This window comes from Stegastes partitus, unplaced genomic scaffold (assembly GCF_000690725.1).
Source record: "Stegastes partitus isolate 25-593 unplaced genomic scaffold, Stegastes_partitus-1.0.2 Scaffold65, whole genome shotgun sequence".
Classification (NCBI taxonomy): domain Eukaryota; kingdom Metazoa; phylum Chordata; class Actinopteri; family Pomacentridae; genus Stegastes; species Stegastes partitus.
In genome coordinates, this window is record NW_007577796.1 from 954,173 (window position 1) to 982,146 (window position 27,974).

At 39.2% G+C, this 27,974-nt stretch overlaps 2 protein-coding genes across 3 annotated transcripts; both read right to left on the reverse strand.

Moving 5' to 3' along the window:
- Positions 1-1,075: 1,075 nt before the first annotated feature.
- Positions 1,076-16,647, reverse strand: parvb (parvin, beta). Of its 2 annotated transcripts, none has more exons than XM_008276127.1 (13): positions 16,364-16,647; positions 9,408-9,497; positions 8,857-8,927; positions 8,660-8,762; positions 6,896-7,036; positions 6,049-6,164; positions 5,602-5,660; positions 5,414-5,433; positions 4,089-4,150; positions 3,928-3,996; positions 3,550-3,651; positions 3,392-3,464; positions 1,076-1,581 (listed from the first exon to the last, which is right to left on the reverse strand). In XM_008276127.1, exons 1-13 carry the CDS (start codon positions 16,476-16,478, stop codon positions 1,505-1,507), a joined length of 1,098 nt encoding a protein of 365 aa, XP_008274349.1. In that variant the 5' UTR covers positions 16,479-16,647; the 3' UTR covers positions 1,076-1,504. The 2 variants fall into 2 exon arrangements, with proteins under 2 accessions (XP_008274349.1, XP_008274350.1); XM_008276128.1 differs by lacking the exon at positions 16,364-16,647 and adding an exon at positions 11,134-11,228.
- Positions 16,648-18,070: 1,423 nt separating this feature from the next.
- On the reverse strand, positions 18,071-27,767 carry hdac10 (histone deacetylase 10). The gene is made up of 20 exons (XM_008276129.1): positions 27,503-27,767; positions 25,770-25,904; positions 25,552-25,648; positions 25,331-25,428; positions 23,992-24,096; positions 23,826-23,894; positions 23,607-23,733; positions 22,855-22,920; positions 22,706-22,765; positions 22,496-22,585; positions 22,237-22,343; positions 22,093-22,160; positions 21,358-21,598; positions 21,172-21,262; positions 20,975-21,060; positions 19,941-19,997; positions 19,742-19,823; positions 19,282-19,470; positions 18,983-19,142; positions 18,071-18,872 (listed from the first exon to the last, which is right to left on the reverse strand). The coding sequence occupies exons 1-20, from the start codon at positions 27,565-27,567 to the stop codon at positions 18,841-18,843; spliced, it is 2,025 nt and encodes a 674-aa protein (XP_008274351.1). The 5' UTR covers positions 27,568-27,767; the 3' UTR covers positions 18,071-18,840.
- Between the last annotated feature and the right edge of the window lie 207 nt (positions 27,768-27,974).

The window sequence follows — 27,974 nt, forward strand, 5'->3', positions numbered from 1 at the left end:
GGTGAGAGGTCCAGGCCTCCTCGGAGACTCGTCTGAAAGGCCGGTCAATACGAGGATACTCTGACTGAGACCCTCCTGGGACGTTGAGAACACACTGCACTTAAGGTGGAAGGCAACACTCAATATAGCTTGAAATATGGTGTGCATAGTTCAGGGTAAATAAGAATAGTTCACAGGTAATAGGAAATGAGCATAGCTATGGGAGGAATATACAAAACATGGTTCTGTATCATATACTGCTCATATATGCTCTGTTGCATGAACTTTTACACTTTGATGTTTGCACATATTTATAAAATAAATAGGATATAACATATGGACAGAGCCACACTGTTTCCTGGTTTAACATTTTTTGTTAAACTGACCGATTAATACAGGCATGACAGTGGAGCTATCTTCCCAATTAACTCTTGGCTAGCATGTTAATAGCATGTTTGGGGCATGTTATTCCCCAAAATGTCAAACAGCGAGCCGCTAATTAGCTTAGCTGAGAAATAGAGGAATATAGCTCTGCGTTACAAAAAGCCAAATAAAGTCAGTTATAGCTAATTAAATACAAAATATGCAACAGAAACTAATTTTTAAATCTTCAGTAACTACAGCTGAAAACAACAACAAAAAAGCCCGCCAAATAGCTAAAGACATGGAGTTAGCTGATGGGATAGCCACAGCTAGCGAAACCAAAACTAGCTGCAACCCATGAAAAATAGCAACTTGAGTCTTGGTAATTCACAAAATTTTCCGCATAAGTAAAATTGGCAACACGGTATTGTACTGTAAATCCAGTTATGATGCCGCAAAACATTTAAAAAGCCCAGCTAAACTCCTGCTAATGTAACTAGCATAGCAAGGCAACAATGGCTGCCATTCCAGCTTGTAACTCCAACAATGTAATTCATATTAATGTGGCCTTTAAATCTCATAGTTGTCGTGATTCAATTGTAATTTCTATCATCTATGTGCTATAAATAATCAAAATATTTATTTTCTTAACAAAACATTTAAAATATTTACCAAGCTGAGCTAACCAGATTCGACCAAACAGAGTGGTTGGAAAGAAGCATATTTACCAAAATATCTAACAATTCCTTTAATGTTTATACAAAGCATATTTAGATACTATCTCATTTATATCAGCATTTTCACTTTTTTAAAATATTCTGCGATAGAGGGTAATCAGTTCAGTTTAAAACACAAATGTCTTCCAGTTTTAACATTTCCCCGTGACGGCCGTGTATTCAAATGCAGGGCTAAAGGTTACAGGGCTTCCTGGGTTGCAGTTAACATTTGAGCAAGGAATAAATAAATACTGACATTTGGGGAAGATTAAATACTAACGTTCAGAGTCTTTTTCTGGCGATCCCCCCTGGGTCTTTTTAAGTCCCACATAATGATGACTTTCCGTCCCAGTTGATCTCCACCAGTGTCCAGACTGTAATGCAAATTATCAGCTCAGGCACAGGCTAGTGTTCAAAGTAATATCAGGGGGTAAAATGGGAAAAGTTCACTCAGTATTTTTGTAGTTGGTGAACAGGTTGTAGAGGACTCTGAGGGTGGATTTCAGGTTCAGGTTCACAACATCTGAAACACAAAATTGAGAGACAGCAGAGAGCATTAGAGTTTGCCAGACTTGAACTGCTCTGAGCAAGAAAATATAACCTTTGATGTGTACAAAACTTAATATCATTAATATTATAAATTGCCTCCTTAGAACGCTGAGGCACAAAATAAATGGGCTGTACCACCATAAAATCATATTTACAATGCAAAGGAGCCCCTTCTAAGATTGCTGTTGGACCGCTTCCCTTCAAAAGGTTATTTGTAATTTTGGAAATGAAATGGACCCTAAAATAGCTCCTAAGAATTTGCACATGATTATCATATGATGTATTACTTCTTACCAGGAGATTCAGAGGCAAAAGAGTACTTTTTGTTCTCTCTGTAGGTACTATGGTGTTCTACATAAGGCTTGTTTGCTTATTTGAATTTATCATCACAACTAGGCCAGATTTAAGTGAGTCCAGCCAGACAACAGCAGCGCCTTTGCATCACCAGTTAAACTAGCATATATTATTAACCTAAACATCTGCATTACACTGTTTGGGGTCTCTATTGTTGTTTATACAGAATCTGCAGATGTGCACAAAAGTGAGCAAACACAATACTAATCAGAGAGGCTATTATGATAACGGCTATAATGATTTAAATTACTGCAAAAATTATAAGTAGTGATTGCAAGTAGGGATTTTTGGGCAAAGAAATGTTTCTGTTTTTGGCTTTATCAGGAAACTGTTTAAAGTAAGAAAAAAAGCATTTGATTTAGCACAGCAGAAAATATTTACACATCTTGAAAATCTTTTGTAGCTTGTGCTACTTCAATGTTTTAAGAGTGTTTTGTTTTTGTTTTTTTAAAAAGGGCAAAAGCTGTATAATTAAGTCAATAGTACTCCGTAATTAAAATGTGAGAACGGAGTGTTTCAGATATTGAATATGCAACATTTGGTATGATGAAGCAGAATAAAAGAATAATAATAAATATGAAGAGGTACAGCAGGAGTGATGCTAAGTTACACAAGTATATAAAAAAGAGTGACTTACAGTCCAATAAAAATGCTTTAATACAGTGTGATGACATGTTTGACCAGCTGTTTCTGATTCTGAATGCAGATGTGTAGTAATTGTATTGAATCTTAACTATATGATTTTAATTCCCAAACAAGTAAATCTAATAAAATACTCTTTCAACATCAATTGTTTTCTGTATTTTGAAACTTTTTTATACAGTTGTTTAAAAAAAAGTGCATATGCAGCATTTGTGAATTTGTGATGTCTTGCAAACCCATGCAGGTTTGGCATGCAAAATAATAATTCATCCATTCATCCATTCATTCATTCATGTTCTACAAACAAGATGGCCAACCACTAAATTATGGTAATGTTCACCTACTTTCATTTTAAGTAGGTAATCAGCTATACTAGATCACATTCTGGAAACAGTTTTTTTCAGGTTTCGTGTAAAACCATTTTTAATTGTGGTGTAGCTACACAAAACATGAAAGAAAAAAACAGAACTGTGACGAATTTGGAAAAATATTTTGCCTACAACAATTACATAAAAACATTAAGTTATTTTCTTTAAGTGTAATCTCTCTTGAAAAAGGAACAACAAAGTGCAGCTCAGGGCGGAATGAACTGAGCAGCATCCATCCAGTTATAGAGCTTAAGGCAAGGTTTCCACCTACTGGACAGCCTTTAACATGACTGTTGCTGGAGGAGACCAACAGTGCAATGCTTGTAGAAAGTAGTCAGTCTTCATAAAATCTCTCCTGGGAAATTCATGTGTTTCATCTTTTATTTGATCCTGTAATAATGCAAAATAACAGTAAAATACCTTCTGGTCTGGCTTTGGGTTTCTTCAGTCCGCCGTCCTGCATCAGTTCAAAAGCAAATGCCACATTGTGGACCTGAGGAGGAATAAAATTGATGCTTAATAGCCTCAAACATTGCTTTGAAAAATCCTCCAATTTTACCGTTGTAAGGTGAAATCACCTTCTGCTCGAAGCTCTCCGGGGTGAGGAAGAAGTTGTACAGAGGGACAAAGTAGTCCTCCAGCAGCCCCATCAGTAGAATCAGGTACACTCCATCAGCAAACTGAACATACGATACATTTAATATATGAATACATATAATCACACACAAAGGAGGCACACTACATGAATACAGCACATTCTCTTCCACTACATGAGCAGATCACATTTCGTACTTTTAAAATTAAAATCTGAGCGGTAGCAGTAGATGGAGGGTACATGGCAGGATGAAACCTTGTTACATAACACACATACTACTGATGATAGAATTAATAACTCAGTGGATCATGCTGTGACAGTGATGTAATGAGTCTGTAGCTAAACCAATAAAATCCCTCACCTGAGATTCCAGCTCAGTAACTTCCAGATTCAACTTGTTAAGATGCTTGTTCACAAAGGTGATGAGTGACTGGTGAGAGAAGAAAAAGCTGTCAGTCATTACTACAGTGTTACATTTAAAGTATTCCATTTCTACATGTACAAATAAAGGGCATTTTTTACCGTTTTAACCACGTTGAGCTTGTCAGGTGCGTGATCCAGCAAAGTATCAAACGCATCCCTCTCTGTTGGAACGAATAAAGAATAAAAAGTTGTGAATATTTAAATAGTTTGATGTGTTAGACAGCTTCAGTTGTGTCAAAATGATGAGACGGTCGATTCTAATCTCATATCTGTCCTGTAAATGTACAGACAGGTGACAAATTAAAGGAAAAACCAACATGAAGCGTCTTAGTAAAGTGATGGGCCAGTGCTCCTTGGCATTGATTCATTGATGCTGCAAATCTCCGTAACTCTACTGGAAGGATGAACACCATTCTCCCCAAAGATATTCCCAAATTTTGTGATTTGACGGCTGTTGAGAACGCTGTCTCACACATTGCTCCAAATTCTCTCATAGAGGTTCATTTGGGTTGAAGTATGGAGACTGTGAATGCGACAGCATATGATCGTGTGAGCTGTATTTCTAGATATTATTCATGTACTTTGTGCAAAACAGGTCTTCCCAAATCAGCAGACAAAAAAATTCAGCATGCAGCAACACTTTAAAAATAGCCCAATTCCACAGATCTGGCAACCCCGAGGAGAGAACTACCATAAAGACAAAAAGGTGATAACCCAGAACAACTTTGTATTGATTTTTAGTGACCCTTCCCTCTAAAGAGACAATTGGACCCAAACTGTGCCTGCAAAAAGGCAAAAGGTTCCCACAGAGCATAACGGGGCACCAGATCCCCTCAGGATAGGAGGCAAGGGTTCAGGTTTTTCCTTTGATTTGTCACCCATCTGTACATCTACAGCCAGTAGCTGATTAGCTTAGATGAAGGGGAATAGCTGGCATGGCTTAAAAAAAAAAGAAAAAAGAGGCATAATCTTTAAAGCTCTGTATTCAGCACATTATATCTCATTTGTTAAATTCACACAAAAATAAATCTAAAATAGAAGTGAAAAAAATGTATTGTACAGGTACTTATGTTCCAAAGTATTCCTTAGCCAGGAGCAAAGACTTTCTCTCTATTAGCGGTCTGACAACCTTAACTGAACAACAATCATAAAACTGCAAATTGCTGCTTTAAAACCTGTTGTGTTTTTATGGATTTAGGTAATTGGATTTAATGTTTGCAAGGCTTATTTGCACTTTGGGCAGAGACAATGCAACTGTTTGCACTTGTTTGTACTCTTTGTGCTCGGCTGCAAACCTCTGCTGACTCAAGCTGCATATTTATGCACACAACAATTTCCCAGAATACTGAACTATTTCTTAAAGCAGTTTAATTACACAACAGTAAACGCAAAGGTATGTTTCTGTAATTTTATAAGGAACTTACCAAATCTTCCCATCATCATTCTGAAAGCCAAAAAAAACAACAGAATATGAAAGCCTGTACATTTTTTCACTCTTTCTGCCTGATTCTTTGATGTTCTATTACTTTGTACCACATTAAATACTATTAACACTTCACATTGCAACAGTGAAAAGAGCACAGGCTGTTAAGGGAAATGTAGCAGCTCTTACTCTGTGGTGCTCGTCAGCTCCTTGGTGACTAGAGCGGTCTGCAGTATGCCCTCTCGTTTCTGCACACACAAAAATCTAATTCAGTTCTGGCACGAGAGTGTAACTGGAGTTGTTGCAAATTTTGAAAATCCCATTGATGATCAACACAGTGACAGAAGCAGCTATAAATCGGTGCTATAAGTAGAAGCCATAACATATGAGGCTCATTATTTTTTGGGGTGGCTCTTGGTTGCTTTTAGGTTTTCAGACAGCTCTGGGTGATTCTATTAACGCTTCCATGTTTCATTCTAATTCTGAAGCATATTTGCCTGCAATTTACTTTAATTGTTGTCTATCTTGAAAGACATTTCAGCAAAGGTTTCCTGATTATATAAACGCTACATCAAAAAATAAGAACTAGACATGTATTTACTCTTTGATGTTCCACACACTGATGGGGTACCGTACCTTGACCACCACCACCTGTACAGAGACGTGCTCAGGCAGCCTGATGGGGGCCTGGAAGTGCATCGCCAGAGCCACCAGCAGATAAACGATGGCCACCAGGTTCTTTGAGTGGATCGCTGTAAAAGTGAATCATGAGAGGAGACTGTCAGCTATTTCACATACCAAGAAAACATAATTACATGAGCAATTTCCTTCACATGAAAGGCAACAGTTGGTGCTTTTTCAGAGACAAAAGAAAAATGGAAAAGCTGCATATGACTGAACAGTTATTGAAGCATGGATTAAAGCGACTATGGCATTAGTTCCAGTGAGAAATCCCTATGTCTGCAGCGTTATTTTAAACTCTGTATGGATTAAACACTCCCCATTTGTGATGCAAATTAAGAAAGCCGATTGTGTGTTAAAGGGGCTTTCCACCCAATTTCACATGTGAATTCTGGGCTTCCTTATGACGAGGAGTACAACTCGGCTTCTACAGTGTCTTCTGTGGCTCTGACTGAAGCCACTTTGAAAAGAATTAATAGAATAACCCTAATGATGATGATGAGTGTAATGTCACTATAGCTATCTCAACTTAAGACTTAACAGAATGCCAATGTGACAAACTGGAGGCGTTTGATGCAGGTGGGCATTCAGGAAGCAGGGAGAATCTAATAAAAGATGATGCTGAGTTGAATTATGTCAAATGCAGGTCCCAGTGTTTTTGGAACACGCTTAGGACATAAAGTCAAGACATGTCAACCTCTATGGCTTTAATTCTGATCACCATCTGTCTGATATGGGTATCAAGATGCAAAGCTTCACTAAGGGAAATCCAGCCTAAGCAGCAATTCACTGCAAAACTTACAGTCCACACTCCACTCGATGGTCCAGCCATGTGGCCTCAGCAGGTCGTTGACAGCCTCTAAAACCGTCTGAAGCTTCTGCTTCTGGCCAATCTCCGACTGGGTGACCTCCGCCACGTTCAGCTTTCTGCCTGACAACTTCTCTGTCACCAACAGAAAGGACAGAAGTGACATATTTATGTCAGGTCAAGAAGCACAAGAAAATACAATCCATATGCAGAAGACACTTGCTCACAGTATTGAGACGTACTACAAAGAAAAAAGCAGCGAGCACTGTCTCCTCTGAGTTGGGAAGCTAGAAAAAACTGAGAAGAACTCAAGAAGAAATGTAAATTAAGTCTACTGGTGAAGGAAAATACCTTAGTTTACATAAAACACAAAAGTTACAGACGGGCTTCAAACCAAAGAAAGTCTACAACAAAATGTTTGTTCGGGGCTGTAATAATGTGAGTTCTGGTTACTGATTTTGAGATCTTTGAGAAACTCTGAATGCACACAACAAAGATGACTTACAAAGGCAGACTTTTCTGCTCTAAGCAGTAAGTTAGGAAGAGGATTTAGGAGGCTTAGCTCAAGTGCGTGGGTTCAAATATTATAGGGGGGAAAAAAGAAAGGAGAAGAAGAAGAAGAAGAAGAAGAAAGAAAGCAGCAGCAGCACTGATGCAATAAAAGACTGAGATTGCATAATGTACAAAAGTGACAAAGGAGTGTGAAAACTAAAAAGGGCTTAAAGAGAAAGCACGAAATCACACATAAATTCCCAAAAGGGTTTCCTGTTGTGCATTTTAACGCTTGTTCTTGACACTTTGGCAACATATGTGATAAAACGTGTATGTTTTACCAACTGGCTTTAAACTAATATGCAGCTTCTTGCAGTTTTGTTTTTGTACATGGTTTTTTTTTCAGATTAAGGTAGGAAATGCAAGCATGGAGCACAAAAAACATGGACATGAAGGAACGCAGGATTCTGCTACCTTTAGATATACGTGTGACTGAACTGAACTGAACACAAACTACTTAGTATATCTAAGTCAAAATCACAAGTTCTATAGTACAACCTCAGTTTCTACGGTGTTACAGCTGCACTGACAAATAACAGTCACAAGGGGGAAGCTCCGAATGGACCACAAACACTCATGTATCAGTAGACACTGCAGCACAGTAGTGAATACACGTTTATCACAGTGGACAAAAAGAACAGTGGTGCTATTATTGTATTTTCACATGTCAGTGAATGTTTATGGATCTGAATGTAATTTTTTAATTTTTCCATTTAAAAAAAAGTCTAGGAAAGGTGTTAAGTATTTATTTATTTTTATCAGAAGCCATTAGTAATGTGTCAAAGAGACAACACAGCATGCACAGGTATTTAAAACTACTACTGCCAATTTACTACTTCATCGCAATATTCCAAATCAAGTTGTGTCTAATGCACAGCTGGCAAACAGGTGAGTAAGAACACCGATGAAGAAAAATGTTCATGCTGTCAATGAGTTTAATGAAAGCGCAAAAAACTCATAATAACAAGAAAAAACTTAAGAGCAACAGGTTGCAACCAACAGTTAATGACGCCATCAGTTAATGGAATTGACTAAGATGTTTATGATTCAACACCTGTTCTTCGAGTATATATGTATTGTGTTGTTGTGAGTTTAATGCCGGATGAAAATCTCCAACTAAAACTTTGCATAAACTTGTTTTCATGTTAATTTTCATACATGGCAGGTTAAAGGGGACATGGTCCAAGATGTTTCTCAGTTTCTCACCAAACAACTTCTGGAGCACTTGTCCATCATAACAGTCCTCCTCCAGGTCTTTGACTATGATCCTCTCTTCCTCCAACTCACTGTTGATCCAGTCAATCAGAACCTGGACACACATCAGAATACGATGAAACCTATGAACACATTTTTCCATGTAATTGCTCTGACTGAAGAGATATCGTGATGCTTGTGCTCACTACCTTCAAAAGATCTTTAAATTTAAGATTTTCCCGTGATGTCGGGTCCAACATGATCCTCTCAGCATTTTCCTCTGTGGACGATAACACATGTGAGCGAGTAGCACCTCAGTTTCTTATGGGGTTTTAAATATAGGCATATTCTGCTCTTGCATAAATACAAATTCATAGCCACAAAAACAAATACACAATGCCCCACCCCCCACCCTCATGTCAACAGTGATTCACACGGTTACAGAAGACAAAGGCGTCTCCACTCCACCCACTTTCATTTCCTGCTGCTCCACTGTCAAAGTCCCTATTACTCAACATGTGTCAACAGATTCATATTATCTTCTGTGACCTTAGTAAAAGTGTGAAATGCAGCTGCAGGAAAAAAAAAAAAAACTCTTTCTTAAGAAACTGAAAATGTTGGATGTGTCACCAACCGTAAACTTTTGCAACTCCCAGTCAGAAAGAGATTGTTGACATTTATGCAACAACAACAACAAAATTAGATCCAAAAGATAAGACGTTTTAAATGAGACGCTCTTTCCATTTGTATGTGTACATACCCAGCAGCGTGTCCTCTGGATGGATGTCTGTTCCTGAAGGCAGCAGGGGAGCATTGATGGCGTTCTTCCCCTCTTCGTGGAGATCGCTCACTAAGTAGGCAGCAACACACAAAAACCATAATGCTTAACTAGCAGAAAAATCAATACTGAATACTTGATTTAAAGTATATTAGCTGGAAAAGTTAGAGCGTGTATAGACAGTGAATGAAGGCAAACATCCTGTGCCAGAGAGAAAAGACGATGAGAATAATAAAAAAAAAAGCATAATCCTGTTTGTGTCTGTGGTAGCAGTATTAATGCAGCATCACCACAGAAACCTCTGTGGGGAAAGTACGGTGCCAAATTGGAGTCTATTTGTTGGACCTGCTCCTCCTCCGTAAACACCTCTTCAATCATTTAACCACCACTGTTACTTGTGCATTAATTCAAGCCCTGTACTTAAGTACAACCCTGAGCCACCAGTTTGCAACATTTGATTTTCTTTAGATGGTGCAGGCCAGCGAGAGATTTGATAAAAGTGGATTTAGAGGCAGATCTACAGTATTTTATTGATTTGTACTTCACTATTGTGCAAGAAGTTCACTGTTGGACATTCTGATCAAAAGTTTTTGAAGTGTTACATTTTGATTTGGTTGTTGAGCTGCTGCCAGAGGTGTCACACATCTTTCCGTCCTCAGTTTTTCTCCAGACAAGCGAGGCTCTTTCCTTTCCACTACAAATTACACTGTAAGGCATCGGCATCGATCCACAACATGATAAAAACTACAGTTTTAACAAGGTAACTATTTTTTTCAGTATACATGTTGTGAAAATCTAGCTAGAAAGACAATGTCTGGCATTAAGCTGATTTAAAAGTAGCGAGACACTTAAAGAAGTACTAATGAACACCCGTAAGACCACTTTGAGTCTAAATAAAATCAATTTCTTTGGAGAGGCTTTCACTTGTAACTGGAGAGACTCTCCAGGGGTTTAAAGGCTTTCTGCTCCTAATGGCCACATTGCTTTTATCTTCCTGCTTTTTAGTTTGTTAGATGTCACAATCAATGGTCTCAAATCTGTCATTTCATTCACTTACTTGCTATTTATAAAGCCAAGGTGAAGTTGAAAAACCACAAACATGGCTGGTCCTGAGGCTTTTTCACATTAAAAGCATGAAGGGAAAAAAAAATCGATCTTTCTGATTGAAAATAAAAATTAAAGAAAGCCTAGATGAGTGTGCTTTATAGTACAATCAGAACAAAATCCCAACTTCAAAGCATGAGCAAAGAAGAGCATACACAGAACGAGCCCTGGAGGAGGAGGGGGGGTCCCCGTAGGTTTACTATCTGATTCAGCCTTCTCATAAAGAGCTGAAATCCGGCTCGAGTCCTAAATCTCACTACAGATCAGCAGTTTGCTTTGTAATTACAGAGGAGGCTTGCTGCATTTCATCATAATTGTGCTGCTTCCTCCCTCTGTGTCCATCTGACTGCATTGCTGCTGCTTTGGACTGTGCTGGACACGGCTCTGGCGCAGAAAATCTGTGTGAAAATGGCCAATTATCAAATTAAACTCGAAAGCAAATTTTCGCAGCACAATACGTGAAAATAAAAACACATCTTGCTGATCTCTCATGAGACCCAGCACATTGCATTACTGGATTTTTAACACTGCACTAAGGTAACAGGTCCTGCTTCCCCATTTCCACTCCCAAGTTCCTCAAAGCCAGACATTAAAATCAAATTACCTTGTTTCTTTCTCTTGGTCCCACACAGCAGCCCCGCCATGTCCCCTCAATAACCCAACGGATTCTCCCTAATGGCCGAGAGCGAAGGTAGAAAACGCAGTAGTGTATGTATGTATGTATGTTCAGTGTGTGTGTATGTGTGTGTGTGAATGGCAGTCGGTGCAGCTGAGCAGTGGCAGGGGCGTCATCACGTGTTTATTTCTGTCACAGCCCTCCAACCCACCTCTGCGGTCCAGTTACCGGAGAGGCTGAGTGGGGGGGGGGGGTTAGCAAGCATGGGACAGGAAGGAGACGCCACACTGGATGTAAATGCACCAAAGCACCTCAGCACACCAGTCACTTCTGGGCTGCCAAACACTGGACACAGGACAGGCTTCACTGAGCGATGACAGGTAATGCGATAACTAGATATCCGCTAATGCACGGTGTAGGCAGCATCATAAATGCAGCATGTTGTTTTTAACTCTCAAAAGACTGTTTGGTCACACAAACAATGCCCTGATGTGTCTGAACAATAACAACTGCCTGTTAAAATTAGCTGCAGTCTTGTAATTTCCCAGCAATATAAGAGAGCGCTGGGTTGTCCCAGTGAATAACTCTACTCCCTCAATGTGAATGGGGCGTTTAATATGTTTAGTTGCAGCAGATAATCAATCAGGCAGTGACTGTATTTCCGTTAACAGAATTACACTAATTCAATGCAAGCAAAGCCTGCAGTCAAGAGCATTTATCTTACGCCAGCTTCACTGCACAAATTCATATAAGAAGCTGCTCCGCCGTATTGCAAAGCATTACATTAAATGACACAGTGATTAGTGAAGGCGACGGGAGCATATGGACGGATTTCTTTTTGCTTTTGCTGAGTATAACCAGCGTGCATCATAAAACGACAGCATAAGACGGATTGAAATTGACCTCGTCTCGTTTGGTTCCACTGCTCCCGAGGGAGCGGAGGCGGTTCACTGTGGCACAGGGGAAAGATATAAATAATGCGGTAGAATGGAGAAGACAGGCTGGACCTTAAATATAGCTCCGGTTATTTACACCAACACAGGCACCAGTGAGTAAGAGCAGCCAGGAGATGACAGTGTCGCTGAGTATGTTCCACAGGGGGCCTTCAGCGGATATTAAGAATGACAGTCCAAACTATCTCACTCATTACACCCACTATTTACTTCAAATTATATGTTATTTGCTGCTCTGATTTCTACATAATGAAATAATACTGCAGCTTCTGAGTGTGCATCTCGAAACAAATGCATTTTCCTGAGCTGTTGCTTTTCTATCTAATCATTTTGTTCAACTACGACAAACTTGAAGCTGATACTGAAGTCTGATAGTTTAGAAAAAGAAACAAAAAACAGGGTTTCTGCCAACATTAATCTTTGACATGAACAGACAACATTTGCAATTGTGTAGAAAAAGGGGAAAGAGATAAATCCAAATCCAGGCACTCCTTTGATTAAAATGTTCGTATTATACTGGCGTGTCCTGGCTGGACTGTTAAAAAAAAAAGCTCACGTGTAGCAACTTGTGCCTTGGCTAAGATAAATGTACACTGAGTGGGACATTTTACGGTTGGAAAATAAACTTTCCAGTGCTCTCAGTTGAGGAAACTGTAACGGCAGGAGTGAAAGAAAACTCCCCTAACTCACGCATATCTTGGGTATTTCTGATTTGCGAGTTTTAATATTGGTCATCGTACTGCATCATATGTTCCTGTCCATTTTGCATCCACTTATTTAAAATACAACAACAAAAATGATATTACAGCTTAAAGGACAAACCCAAAAAGCAAAATAACAACAGTCAGACAGTAAAGCCCAACAAAGTAAGGCAAAATTAGGATAAATTCAGTTAGTGAAAGCAAGAGGACGAAAGATGCAAAAGCCAGTATGTCAATAGGGGCCAAGCCTAGATGTGCTTTTAAAAAATAAAATCTTTAAATTAATTCCAAAACGAAGTGGGAGCCAGTGGAGAGAAAACACAACGGGACGTTGTCTGCTAAAACTAGCAAGAAGTGAATTTTCTGCAATATGTGCAAATCTTCAAGATCATGACTACTAATAATGCTATAAATATATCTACATGAAAACGCATTAAATCTTTAAATCACCACGTTGAAGAGCAAAGTATAAAAACACAGACTATTTAGTTGCTTTACCATTTAAGACACAGGTATAATAAATTGATACTAATGCAGAATGTACTGATAAGTATGTTACATTTAAAAAAAAAAAAAAAGGAGGCAGCAACAATATGCTTTGGTTAGAAAAACAGATGACTTACTATTAACAACATCCATCCTACAGCAACCTGCATTTGAACTGTACTTATAATGTATTTTCAGTGTTACCACCCTGTTAAAGTGGTCAGGATGTGACAAATGACAACACACTCATCCTCTCATTCTTTATTCACTAAACTATCCTTATTACAGCTCTGCCTGCTGCTGACAAACGGACCAGAGCCTTGTCAGAGAAATGCAGACTTCCTTTTTAGTTTATCAGGATATACAGAAGGAGCCACATCTACAAACTCTGCAACAGCAGGGACGTGGATGTGTCTCGTCAAGCGGACTTGAGCAACTGTCCGATTTTCATTCAACCAGCGGAAGGGGGCGGTTTCAGTGCAAGTGAAGCGTCAGCATGATTTTACAAACCACAAGTCCCAGTCATTAATGTGCATTATTTTTCCAGTGGCGGCTCGTCTCAGTTGGGCGTCGCCTTAAAAAAAAAAAGAAGATAAAGCACCACACCCAACAGAAACCACAAAAACACACTGTGCTCGTCTAGCAACAATAACTACGTGTTTTTCTGTCCTTATGCTGACTTCTAATAACACCGGGAGTGTTTGCCTTTAAACTGACCTGTGTTTATCTGAGCTTTAATCCTGCTTGACCACACAGGGGCACTGCACTCTCATGAGCTGCAGGAGACGCCGGGGCCGAGGTCCTATGGGAGTCCCAGCTCACCACACTGCAGGAGTCACTGCACTGACTTAGAGCTGAAAGCCGGCAAAGTAGCCCAACCAAAATTCATTCATTGGATTAAGGAAATGTCCACAACCTAATCTATGGAGAAGATCGCTTACATTATAAAGGGGAATCTATCACTATTTCAAAACATTTGGGTTCCTTTAATGGAATACATGGAGAGTGTGGATTTAAGTGGGGAATGAAGCGGACGAGTCATCAGTAGTCCTCTGCAATTTCCTAAAATAATTTCCTTTCTTTTGATTCCTTTATTCTGTGTGAACTGTACATTTGAGTTTATATTTTTGAACCATGCACAACAGTGAAATAATCTGGGCTATCCCTTGATAAAATAGAGAAACCTTTGTTGTTTCAGTTGTTGTTGTTTTGTTTGGTTTTCTTTATTTGATTTAGTCAGGTCATATACTTTTACCGAAGTGTTGCTCTATGGTATCTCATAAATACCTGACTTGTAAAAAAGGACGATTTAAATGCTAGACAATAATTTAGCTGTCCTTGATGTTTCCCTTGATGTGAGAGCACTCTTATTTCTGTATAGCATTGGAGGCAACTTAAAAACTCAATAAAGATAATGTGGGGGGTAAAAAACTACCTCATGGGGACCACCAAGGCTCTCTGTAGGTAAGCTGGAGGCTTATAACTAAAAGAACAGCTGCATTTTTATGATATCATTTATTCAAAGAAGTCTTCCGCTCACAGTTTCCGCACTTTTAACTCCCCTGCATCTACACTCAAGTCTTACGACAGGTTCAGGCTCAAGAAAAAGTACGTATTGTTAAAACAGATTGGACAACTTCACAGCGTTTGGATCATAAGACTTTTGGAGCACAAAACAAGGCAACATGTAAAACATTAGTCAGAATCACTGTGTTGACTGTGCTGATTTTGTCCCACATTTTACTGATCAGCAGCGACTCACTGAAGCAGGCTCTGGCAAAGCTTTAAGCGCAAGTTCAAGCAGGATGACGATTATCCTAATTCCCTCAATACACTGAACTCCACCTCTCAGCTATCATCTAATTAACTCTGGGGAGGCGTTGTCTGCAGGATGCTGCTTTTAAGCCCTGAACATTTCCCTTTTTATTTCCTTTTAAAGCGGTTTTCATGTTGGAGAAATCATCAGAAACACTCGTGCTGCAACTCACAATTATCACTATTATGAATTACCACCAGTATCGTTGGGTTTATGACAAATTCATAAAAAATGGCCACAGTGCCCGATATGAAACTGTCTGTGATCTCTAAATTAATGGAAACATAGTAAAACAACACATCTACAGACATGAGAAGCTGGAACCAGATGTTTTTTGGGTATGTTTGATTCATAAATCCCACAATCAGTACATTGTCAAAATAGTTTCAGATCAAATGTGCCATCTACGTCATCTTTTGTAACTTTTCACTGAACGTTCATGATGCTGCCTCGTGTGTCGTTTTACACACATTTTCCACTCGAGTCAGAAATAAACATCTGTATTTGTACTGCACATAATCATACTTTCAAATCCAAATAGAAATCATCCACTTTAAAGGTGAAGTATGGATCTGAATGGGGCTCCTAAACTGTCTGCCTGCTGGTGTTCCTCCTTTAACAGAGATTACAAACACATGGGTGAGAGCACACACACAAACACACACAGACACACAACTGGGGCGTTAAACCTTGCAGCTGTCCCTCTGACCAGACAGTGTGTGACCTGTGGGTGGGCAGAAAATAGTCCACCGTCGTGAGAACTAGTGAATTTAGTTAGAGCGTGTTTTTAGATGTCCAAAACAAAGCGGGCACAGTAATCTTCTTACAACTTTATCTTTATAAACTTGCATTCCTGACAGGGGTCACTGAGCGTATGATCTATTTCTGTTTACTTACCTCATGTTGAATGCCAGTGGAGATACTGGGAGGCTTTGTCTCACCCTTGTTGGGAGCATTTCTGACTATAAAACAGGCGTTTGATTGTTTAAAATCTGTTAAATCTTGAACCAACTGGGGGTTTACTTCAAAATACAGATCAGATTAAAAGATCACATCAAAAATAGAGAAGCGCCTGATAAGGAAACACTCCCCATGGCTGTATTAATGTATTAAATCATGTGTACACTCCACTGATCAGCTGTTAGTGGTGTCCCAGAGGTGAATGTTTAAATCATGTGATTGCAGCACCATGGACAGAAACACAACAGAAGGGAAAAAAACACCGGCCTTTGATCAAGTAAACCATCCTCCAAACCACTCACCTTCTTTAGACTTTTTCTTCCGGACCAGGGTTCCTCCTAATTTCCCCAGAAAGGACTCGTCCTTTTTCATTTTTGCGGGCTGCATGGTCGCAGATGTGGCCGGAGTCCCGGACATGTTTCGGCGCGTCCGTGAAAGCTTCTGTCCCCGTCTGTCGGTGAGCTCACCCCGCCCTGCGATGCATCCACACACCGGCCTCTGGTCCAATCACAGCCAAAACACACGACTCAGAGGCAGACAGCAGGCTCCGAGCAGCAGCATCAACACAATCCAATGACTCACATGTGAGTAAAAAAGCTTCATCAGATCCACACGATCAGACACGCACAGCGCCACCCACAGGCCTGAGGAGGAACACAAGGTTTCCACGTCAAGGGCAGAAAGTCTCACTTCACATTTGAGCCTGAGGCAGATAAACATATTAATATAACGCAAAATAAAAGTGAGTTTGCCATTGTGCAAAATGTAACTTAGGCTAGTATATGGCTATGAAATTAATTCTGAAGAAAAAAAATTGCTGTTTTATTCCATATTAAATAAATATGTATATAATTAAATGATCTTCAAATCAAATAAATATATATGGCTATGAAATAAATTCTGAAATAAAACAAATGAAGCAAGCAATATATACATAAATGCAATGATTAAATACGTAGGTTTACATATTTTGTTTCATTTTAAATTTTTTAAAGATTTTTTTTCCATGTAATTTGTCGTTATGTCACATTATTTGATTTATTCGTTTCATAAGAAAATGTATCTATGTAATACTGAATAAAATTGGATTCCATAACTTGCTGACTTATTAGGAGAAAGTATGAAACGTAGCTGAACGGCTCCAGATGTTAGATGTTAAGTGTACACAGAACTGTCTTTCTAAATTAGGCTGCAAACCGACACAAAACTCCCCTGTTGGTTGCAAACACCTCTATGGAAAAAGCAGTAACACATTGCTTTTCACAAATGATGTATTAACACTTCAGTGGTGACCTTTTTACACTTTTGACTTTGATGAGGTTTATGGAAATCGTTCATTAACAGACTGTAGTTGACTGTTGCTCCTGCTGATCACGCCACTTTACTTGCATACTATATATAGACAGATAGACAGATAGATAGACAGACAGATAGATAGATAGATAGAAGGTCGCCGGTTCGCGTCCTGGTGGGAGCACTGGAATCTTTCTGCGTGGAGTTTGCATGTTCTCCCCGTGCAGTGTGGGTTCTCTCCGGGTTCTCCAGCTTCCTCCCACACAGTCCAAAAACATGTTGAGGTTAATTGGTGATTCTAAATTGTCCGTAGGTGTGAATGTGAGTGTGCTTGGTTGTCTGTCTCTAAGTGTGGCCCTGCGACAGACTGGTGACCTGTCCAGGGTGTCCCCTGCCTTCGCCTTGAGTCAGCTGGGATAGATTCCAGGCCCCCTGCAACCCTAGTGAGGATTAAGCGGTGTATAGATAATGGATATTATAGATATACACACACACTTTCTTACAACTCATACACATTTTGCCCCAACGCTTCTTACCAGTTTAATTTTGTTCTATGTTATGTTTATGTGTCTATTTGTGTCTGTAGTTAACATGTGTATTTGTTCCTGCTGGCGCATCTTCGCCAGGTCATGTTTGCAAATGAGAACTGGTTCTCAAACATTTTTACCTGGTAAAACAAAGGTCAAATAAATAAATAAATCAATTAAACTAAAAAATATAACAAACCAATAAATGTGTTTATTAAGTCTACATTTCTAATTAGATCATAGGTTTATTGTACGAGTCATTTTTACAACATATAAAATGAAATGATTAGTCAATTAATCAGTTAGCTGACCACAAGACCTACATATGGCAACTGTTTTGATCAGCTCTTTTTTTCAAAAGATTTTTTGAGCTGCAGTAAAATGTGAATACTTTCCACTTTTCTTAGACTTTCATGACAACAAAATGACAGCTTTTGGGTTTTGAGCTGAAAAAAAAAACAAACAGCTTGAACATATGAACTTCAGGTTAGGAAATTGTGATGGAGACTTTTTTCTTATTCTGACATGTTTTAAAATAAATTAATAATGAGTTCATACAAGAAATCTTATACAATAGTCAGATCAATTAATAATGAAGTGAGAAAAAAAATTAACAGTTATGTAAAGGCCCAAGCAATGCATTTAGACTGCATACACTTGTGAGAAAACAACACAGTTTGAGCTGGTGGGGGAATTTGCCATTTTGTGTTGCCCATCAGATTGGACTGCATCGGCCGACAGTAGGTTCATGAATATTAATGATGTAAACACATATTTTACAGAATCAGACAACAATAATTACATAGACTATGCTAAAAGGTTCTGTTTCCTTTAAACAATGTGTAAAATGTATAGACTCACTTGGATGGCAAAAACTGCCAAAAAAATACTAAACTGTACTGAAAATCTGACTGACATCCTCCATCTGTTCTTAAGGATTAAACAGGAGCAGCACAGCTTTAGTGTTCATCACCTCCTCCACTTTCTGGTGCTGTTTTTAGGAGATAAAAGTTCCGGTTAATTCAGTGCAGGTGATTTTAAGCTCTCCACGTGTCTTAATTATGTAAACATTGAAATGTGATGCTGCTGTCGTACAGTCACCTGTGATCTGCAGGAGCTTCCAGTCAGCCTGCAGTCTGTGTCTAAGTCTCTCCATGGCCTCCATATCCTGTGGTAGTGGGGCCTGAAGCCTCTCCAGAGGAGGGGCCGGGTCACCCAGGAGGGAGGAGGCTGTGGGGCCGACACATGCCTTCTCATCCTCCTGAAATAAAGAAAAAGAAAAAATGCTGACCACGAACGCAAACAACCTTGCTGCTAATTCTTCTTAAAATACAGTAACCCTATGGCATAATTAGACAACATCGAGTGCACTTTTATGTAACATACACCAGCCTGCTTACCTGCATCAGCACCAGTGTGTGTCCTTGTGCAAAGCTCTGCAGCAGGGCTGTCAGTTGTTGCCACATTCTGTCATGTATTCGACTATCTGGCATCCGGACCAAAAGAACAAGACTGGGATCGTACTCGTATCCAAGAGGTAAAAAGAGGCCAAACACAGCCTGTATGAACCCTGACATGTCACTGCAGCCCTGCCAGAGGACAGACATATGCTCTTACAAAAACACTAACTGTACAGACATGTAGTTAAACATTAGGAGTTAGGGATAATATGAACTGGTTTCTGTAAAACTAACAGCATTATTAACAGTAAGCATTACACTTACTATTCTTGAAGTCAGCGCTTTACCGCACTATTAAAATATCACAGGAGGAAAATAAATCTGACATAGTAAAATCCTGAGAAAGTCTGAACCGACAAATCCACTCTGATGTGATTTCTCTTACTGCAATACACATTACCTTCTTTAAACACACAGGAATGTAATATTTGCATTTCTGTTCCTCTGTGCTTTCACTGCCAATCTGCACCACAAGTGCTTTCCTAAAGACAGAAGAATTTTGTTATGCGTGGCATTTATTTTCACAGGATTGATTTCGATTTTATTGGATCAAAAGAAACAAATCAAGTCTGACACAAATAGCATAAATGATAAATCACCCTTCTTCTGCGATGTGACTCGGGACCTTTCCATTGCCGACACACACGACCAAAACCCTGCATGTAGATGAACGTTGACAAATCAGACTGAATTCTTAAAAATAAGAGCATATACATGTATGCACGCCTCAGCAGTAAGTCTTCCCTTAAACTACTCATATTCAGTGTCCTTTAAAGCATGTTTTCCCATCTTGGTAGTCTTACATTGTAATTGTTTGCAAAGGAAACATTTCTCTTCTCTTTTAATTCATCATCAATGTTGCAGTCAGGTGCTGAAACTGTATCTACAACAGAAATCACTCCAGGGGGGCCAAAGCACAACTGAGAAGAACAAACCACTGAACAACAAATAACCACAAATAAACACACACAACACCTCTGATGCTATTTAAACAAAGACTTTTGGGGAAGTACACTCATTCCCTTTCTTGCAAAGAGTTAGATGAGAAGATATCCCTCTGTGAGTTAAATATGAAGCTACAGCCAGCAGCTAATTACACTAGCTTAACAAAAAAAAGTGGAGACAGCTGGTCTGGCTTTGTCTAAAGGTAACAAAGTCTGCTTATCAGCACCTCTAATTAATTTACTTGTTTAATCCTTTAAAAAAAAAAAACTGTAAACCACACATGTTGTAGTGTTGTAGAATTTTAGTTTAACAAAGACAAAATAATTGGTTCTGAGCAAAAAAAAAAAAAAGATTGCACACAACCCCACCAAAAAATTGTCATTCTCACACTTTGTTTTTATACAAATTGACAAATGAGATAAACTAGAGAGATTTAAAAGCTTCTTGCCAGCAATTTTGGTACAAATTGAAACTTCTCCATCTGCACGCTGAGCTGACTGTCTCCAGCTATTTACCACAACATACGAGAGTGGTATTGATCTTCACATGTAGCTCTCACAAAGTGACTAAGCAAGTGTATTTTGAAGTGTGTGGGCCATGATCTGAAAGAGCACTTCCGTAAGCTAATGTGTTTTATCATAAGCTCATATTAAAACATGTAATGCATTAGAAATCCAGATTGCCGTACCGGTTGCTAAGAGCAGCTGCAGCATGCTGGACAACACACATCATCGCCATGGTGACATCACGGACCAGCGCCAAGCCACTGCAAATCTAAGAAGCGGTAATTAAATATGGTATCAGCCAGCAGCAATGCAAACGCTGTGTTTACAACAACACTGCAGCACTCAGACAGACAAGATGCAAACAACATCCAGACTTGACCTCATTCTTCTTCATTTCCTCTGTAATGCTGATAAGACTGGAGAGGGTTGTGAGAGCATCACCGTCATCTGCGTCTTTGAGGAAATTCTCCCTTATTGTTAAAAAAAAAGACACATTTTGGATTATTGAAGCAGATGAAATAATTAAAAATAAAGCTGATTACAATGAATAATGTGTGCTCCATACCTAAGTTTGCTGACTGTGAGAGGGTCGAGAGCCTCTGAGGAGCTGAAGCGTTTACATCCTTCTGGACAGGTCACATCTTTGGGGAGCAGTGCAACAGAACGAACAGGAGGAGCAACACGTTTTGGAGGCTCGGGCCATACCTTTTCCTCTGTGCTTTTTTCTTCTTCCTTTGGCGTCTTTTCTTCTTCTTCTTCTGCTAATTTAATGCGCTTGGTGCTGATATCAGAGGTGGGTAGATCAGCTGGAGAAGGGAACAAGAGAGACAGTGGACATAAAAGTGACAGAAGGTTAAACCAATAAATACCAAAGTTAACATGAAGCACTACGAATCATCTGTCAGATTTTGGCTAATTAAAAAAAAGTTGCATGAAGCCTCTTGAGGGAGCTGCACACGGCCTGATAAGGTGCCTCAAGTGATTTCACTTCAGTCAGTGTTGGTTTGGGTTGTGAACTGTGTGAAAGTTTTATATACAGTCTGTGGTAGAGGCTGAAAAGTTTGAGAGAAGTGAGGTCACTAAACCTCTGCAGCCTCATCTCTGCTAAATTCTAGCAGCTCCAAGCTCCATTAGGTGCTGTTAGCATAACAACAGGAAAAGAGAATGCATTAAATAAAAAATAATAATAATAATGTCTTATATTTGGTCCTTTTTGAACTGTCCATCATGAGTCCAACGATATGATAAGACTGCAGCCTGTGACAGGAGTATCTCAACAGTAACTCTGTGAATGTTCTACCTGCATGTTTGAGGCAGGACCAGTATGGCCTATGAGCCGATCGGACACAGTGAAGGGACTCGAGAGCACTACAAGAGAAAAATAAAATAGCTGTAGTTATAAAACACACACACACAAGAAGGTTTGCCTGACGGTGACACACACCTTGTACAGGGACCGCTGAGGTTTGCAGGTTGAGGCAAAGGATCTCCAAGTAAAGTCTGAACTGTCTGACACACAGCCTGAGGGAGGGAAGTCAAGTTGTATCCTCCCTGGAAAATATTCACACATATAACTTTTTATAACCAAGCGTTCCTCCACATGATGGTGGCAGCATGTGGGACCTTCACAGGCTGCTGAGCAAATGGTGGAAAAAATTAGTGCTTCACATGTTTCATGTTAATTATATGTTGCGTGGTCTGACCTCGAGCACTGCACACAGTTTCCCTCCTGCTAGGTTCATTAGGAGGTGAGTCAGGTGGGCGAAGATGTCTGGAGTGGCACACATTTCACCCTGAAAATAAAAGACTGTACCATTACTCTAACATATAATATTCCAGTGGTATAAGTTTAGCGTGCACAAAAAAAGAGGACTGCATTTCAAACACTGTTACTGATAAGTTGTGTTCCAAACCTCTGGGTCACCGATGGCCGAATCAAAGCCTGCACACACCAAGACCAAATCTGGGCAAAACTGTGACAAAGAATCACATGTTTAAAGAACAAAAATCATGTTTAAACTTATCTGTTAGCAAAAAAAGTGAATTCTCCAAAATGGTCTACCTCGTATGCGACTGGCAGAAGGAGGTGACAGAAGACTGAAAGATAGTCACTGTTTTCCATTCCCACCTAAAAAAAAGACATAATGAGGCCTATTATGAGACGCAGTAAAACACACATGTGTAAAAGCAAATTTGAGACTGAGTCAGGTTGTTTGATTGATAATGAGGCTGGCAGAAAAATCCTGTACATGAACACAGGTTCAACAAATGAGCTTTCCTGCAGTATCAGCTTCACATTTTGAAATCAGAACTAGCAAGCAATATAAAATGTCCCTTTGGACCGTATGAGTTTGTAACAGGCATTTAATACCATTTGGCAAGTTTATAAACTAAATTATAATAAAAGCGTTGTGAATATCGAAGACAATTAGAGCATAAAACTGCATTTTGGAGATATTTTTTCTTTTATTTTCTGCCGTATCCTCCTGAGAACCGAGGAGATAAGTGCATTTTGCTGCAGTCTCCACTTTGTCTCAGCATGAAAACAAACTTCCCATCATCCAAGCCAAGTACATGAGATACCATTAGAAAGGCCAGGGTGTCCTCTATTGAGCACATCAGGACTTAGTAAGGTAGCTCAAAAGAGTCAAAAGACATATATCAAAAACAAATGTCCACTACAGAGGACAGAAATGAATAGACCGAGTCCCAGGAGGATATGTTGAAAAAGCAACTCTGTCAGAAACATGCCCCACAAGGAAACCATAATACTATCATGGACTTCAAGGGTACAGTATCTCTGTGATTACCTACCTTGTTCCATGGTACATTTATATTAAATCCAGCCCCTTTCTCCTTTCCAACGCTGTCATAGTCGGATTCTCTAAGTTGAGGCCAGAATTTCTGATGCTCGTAGCGGTGCCAAGAGAAGTAGAGCACACTGGGGGATTAAAAAAAAAAAAAAAAAGTAGCATGAGAGCAGACATCCTCCACAGAAATAATTCACAACTACACCTTCAGCAAAAAACTCACCTTGGATCGTCTTCAAAGCAGTACTGCACCCCTTGACCATGATGTACGTCCCAGTCAACAATCAACACCCTGAAAACAAAAACATCAGACATAAGCAGCTACCTTTGAAAAATTAGCCTCACTAATAGTTGCCAGAAAAAAACATGAAGATTAAAAGTCCTGTTACCTTTCAAGTCCATATTTCTGTTTGGCATATCGAGCTGCTATGGCCACATTGTTGAACACACAGAAACCATTGGCAGCACTGCGCATGCTGTGGTGTCCTGGTGGTCTATTAACAAGAATGAAGAAGTGGTAAAGGTGTCATCATATTATTCAGGGATTGTTTTATCATGTAGTTTATACATAGAACAGAATAATATCTTACAACTTCTTGATTACTCTGAAGTGCAAAAACCCTTTGGTCGTAGTTTATCGTGATACGAAAAGTAGAAAAAGATGCAAAATTTAGAATTTCTAAAGCCCTAAACAGATATTTGTTATTTCATAAGGGTTCCTTAAATGGCATTTTAGTCCCACAAATCCAGAGCATTGAAATACTTCATACAGAACATTTCCATATCAATTACTAGTAGACTTCATCGCCCTTATTTGCAGTTTCTTATTGATTACTAATTTTCTATTAGCTGTCCAGGACTTTCTATTTCCAGGTTTCCAGGTCTCAAGATACATTAATGCAGTGCAGGACATACGCAGTTATATGGTGCAACCCTACTTATTTTTCAGTCAGTATTTTGTATACCAACTTCTGAATCCCCTCTGATGGACACTATTCAGAAGTGTGTGTTATTTCCGGAGTTGGCAAATGTATGACCTGCCCTATTCTGCTGCAGATTGGCTAACACTTGTAGCAGCAATATTTACAATCTGAAATCAGAGAACAGTGGTCCAATTGTCATATATAGCTCAAATAAGGAAGAGTCAAAATGCATAAATATGTATGTTATAGCCTGTGGGCCAGTACTGATTGCAAAATTTGCATCTTTTCTGTGACTAATGATAATTTTATAATTATATATTTATTAGTATTAATTTTTTTTTTTTTTTGTTTCCTAACATTAGCAGCACCAGCTAAGCAACAATGTGCAAACACTACTGTCCATTTTTTTTAGAGAATATGCAAGAGTAGTAATACAAGTCACTCTTTGCATTAAAGGATGTTTGTCATTTGCTGGACAAGCTAAATAAAATAAATAAATGGAGTCATAAATTAGGAGGTTCCCCACCTACCCCTGCACCACTACATTTATGTTTTATGAGCAGTTTGTGAACATACTCTCTGGTGTGTTCATAATGTGATGTAAAAACAGCACAAAATGCTATTTCTACCTTTTGTTGCTTTACACGACAATCTAGTAAAACATTAACATTAAATGGACAAAACTCATATCAATTAAAGCATAGCAGCACAAACAAACAAAAAAAAACATCATCACAAAATAGTCAATCAATGTAGCATCAGAGCACAATCAGAACCGCCGTGTGTCTCCAGCTAACAGCCTCACCTGACCAGAGCCATGCCATTCCTCACCTTCCCCGTCACAACACTGTCCACCAGTTGCAGTGCAGCTCCTACAGCCAGTTTGGCACAGTGATAGATGTTCTAGGACAGTAAGCGAGAAAGAGCAGTGAAAGCGACTACAACAACCTGAGAGCCAGCCCTGAGCAGAAGTGTGATACAGATAAAGGACAGAGAAAATAAGACATGACTGTGTGTAGGACTAACTGGGTGGAAGTAGACATCACCATACTGGAGGGTGAACTCCTTCAAGTCCTCCAGAGTCATGTAAGGAGTCTTTTTCACTGCCTCCAGGTATTCCTCACTGTTGGGAACAGAAAGATAAATGTAGCTGTGTGATCTGGGATATTTATCTCCCCTTTATGACTAGAGTTAGGAGAATTTACCGAGCCATGAAAGAGCTCTTTATCAACATCAGGACTGACCTGTGAGCCAGCAGAATCTCTGCATCCGTGGCCTCGCGGACAGGTATGGCGACACATCGATCAGCCAAGCTGTTCCTGACCAAAGCGTCATGACTCACAGTCAAACGCTCGGGTACCTCGATCTTACACGCTGGACTGGAGAAAAACATGATGTCAAACACTGTATGGATTTGTGTGAATTAGCTAATAGCGTCATATGCACCTCACTGAAGAACTGAATTGGGATTTGTTTTTTTAATTATCCATTTGTAGTTTAACCATTTACTTTTGCTGCCATATAAGCAATGTAAAAATAGATAAAGAAGTGAAGCAGATGTGATGAGTCAAGCTGTAGTAACCATAAAACGACACACAAAATGAACAAAACAATCCCACACTGACAAGCCAACAAAAAATCTGTTTTAATAAATAAATTATGAATTAGTAGAACTGGGGCTGCAAGGTGGGGCAGTGGTTAGCACCATTGCCTCGCAGGAAAAAGGTTGCCGTTTCACGTCCCGATGAGGATCTGTCTGTGTGGAGTTTGCATGTTCTCCCCGTGCAGTGAGGATTAAGCGGTGTATAGATAGTGGATGGATTAGTAGAACTGGTTCCACAGAAGACAAAATTCAAAGTTATGGTTCAATGACTACACTGCGCTATTTTTGTGGTCATGCTATTGTAGGCAGGAAACCACAAATGTACATCGAAAATACGAAACATTCACACCTCATGAAGATTTAGGAAACTGTAGGAGTTCCTAAAATAGATTTTAACACATTAATGACAAACAATGACATTTTGTATGCTTTGGAAAATCCCTACAGATATATTTCTGTTAAATTTCAAAAACTTCGATGGAACTTTGCTTAGCTCAGCTCGTACTTTAAATGCTATAAAGTTAATAATAAAACTACTCTATGGACAATAATGGGTTAAAGAAGAAAAACTAACTGTAACTACAACCATGAATACTGGGGTTTTATTTACTTCTTTTGGGCTTTGTATCATTTATATTAACACAAACCATAAGACACAAACATAACAGTCTTATGGCAAATATACTAAGATGTGATGTCTTACAGTTGATGTATAACCACATGCAGCACAAAGTTTCTATATCTAATAATTACACTCATGTGCCTGAACAAAGTGCAGATTAACTGTAAGATTTGGACAGAAATGTAAACAGAATGTCGTGAGTTCCTGCTGTTTGAGAAGAAATAAGTTCCATATGATGACGGCACCTAAACATAGCTGTTAGCATGGAGCTAACAGTCCTGGTGCTCCTCTCTAACTGACCGTGCTAGCAACAACGAACTGCAACTTCTGTTCCTACCACCAAGACAGTTCATTTATTTCATTTAAAATAAATAATAAGAAGAAGAAGAAATTCAGACACTAGTAGGAGGAAGCCATTCAGCAATTCATATGCTAAAATGACCAAATATCAACCTCTTTATGCCATTTGGGCTGCTTAAGCTAGACAGACAGTACGTTCAAGTTAGCAGGTTGTTAGCATTCAGTTAAGTTACAACTAAATGATGGACGAAGCGTTCACTGTAACGTTAATGTAACGTTACTTGTATTATCATAATAATGTGTTAGCAGTGGGAAATTTAAAAGTCTTATTGCAGCTGTGGTATACGCTAAATTACACATCAGTCACTTATAGTAGCCTAACTTGTATTCATTCAGGCTTGATTTGTTAGCTTAGTTAGCTGCATGTGCCAAAATGTGTGTTCACTACTCACTCCACCCAGAGCAGTTTGTATTTGGTCATCTCCTCATCATAAATCAGCGCTGTTCCCATCTTCATCACCTCTCAGAGCAGACAGGATTAAAACAACAGCACAACACATGTGTTTCTGCAGTGCAGTAGCTTGTTGTTGTTGATACAGACTGAGTCTAGTAATGCACAAACTTAGTAAAACAGGAATTAATCAGAAATCAAGTCTGATCTAGCACCGACTGACTTCTACTAAAACGTCCCAAGTCTGAACAGATCCGAATAAAGTTTCTTCAACCTGCACAGCAAAGTGACATCTTCTTTCAGGTTCCTAGAGATTGTCAAACAGTTTAATGATACACCAGCGCCACCTGCTGGACGGAGTTTGGTACATAACTGTAAGGAAAAGACAAATGTTTATATTACTGTTTTCTGTTAATTAGATAGAAGCTGATTTGATTTTAATATAAAATGGTTGTTACAAATGCAAAAGAACC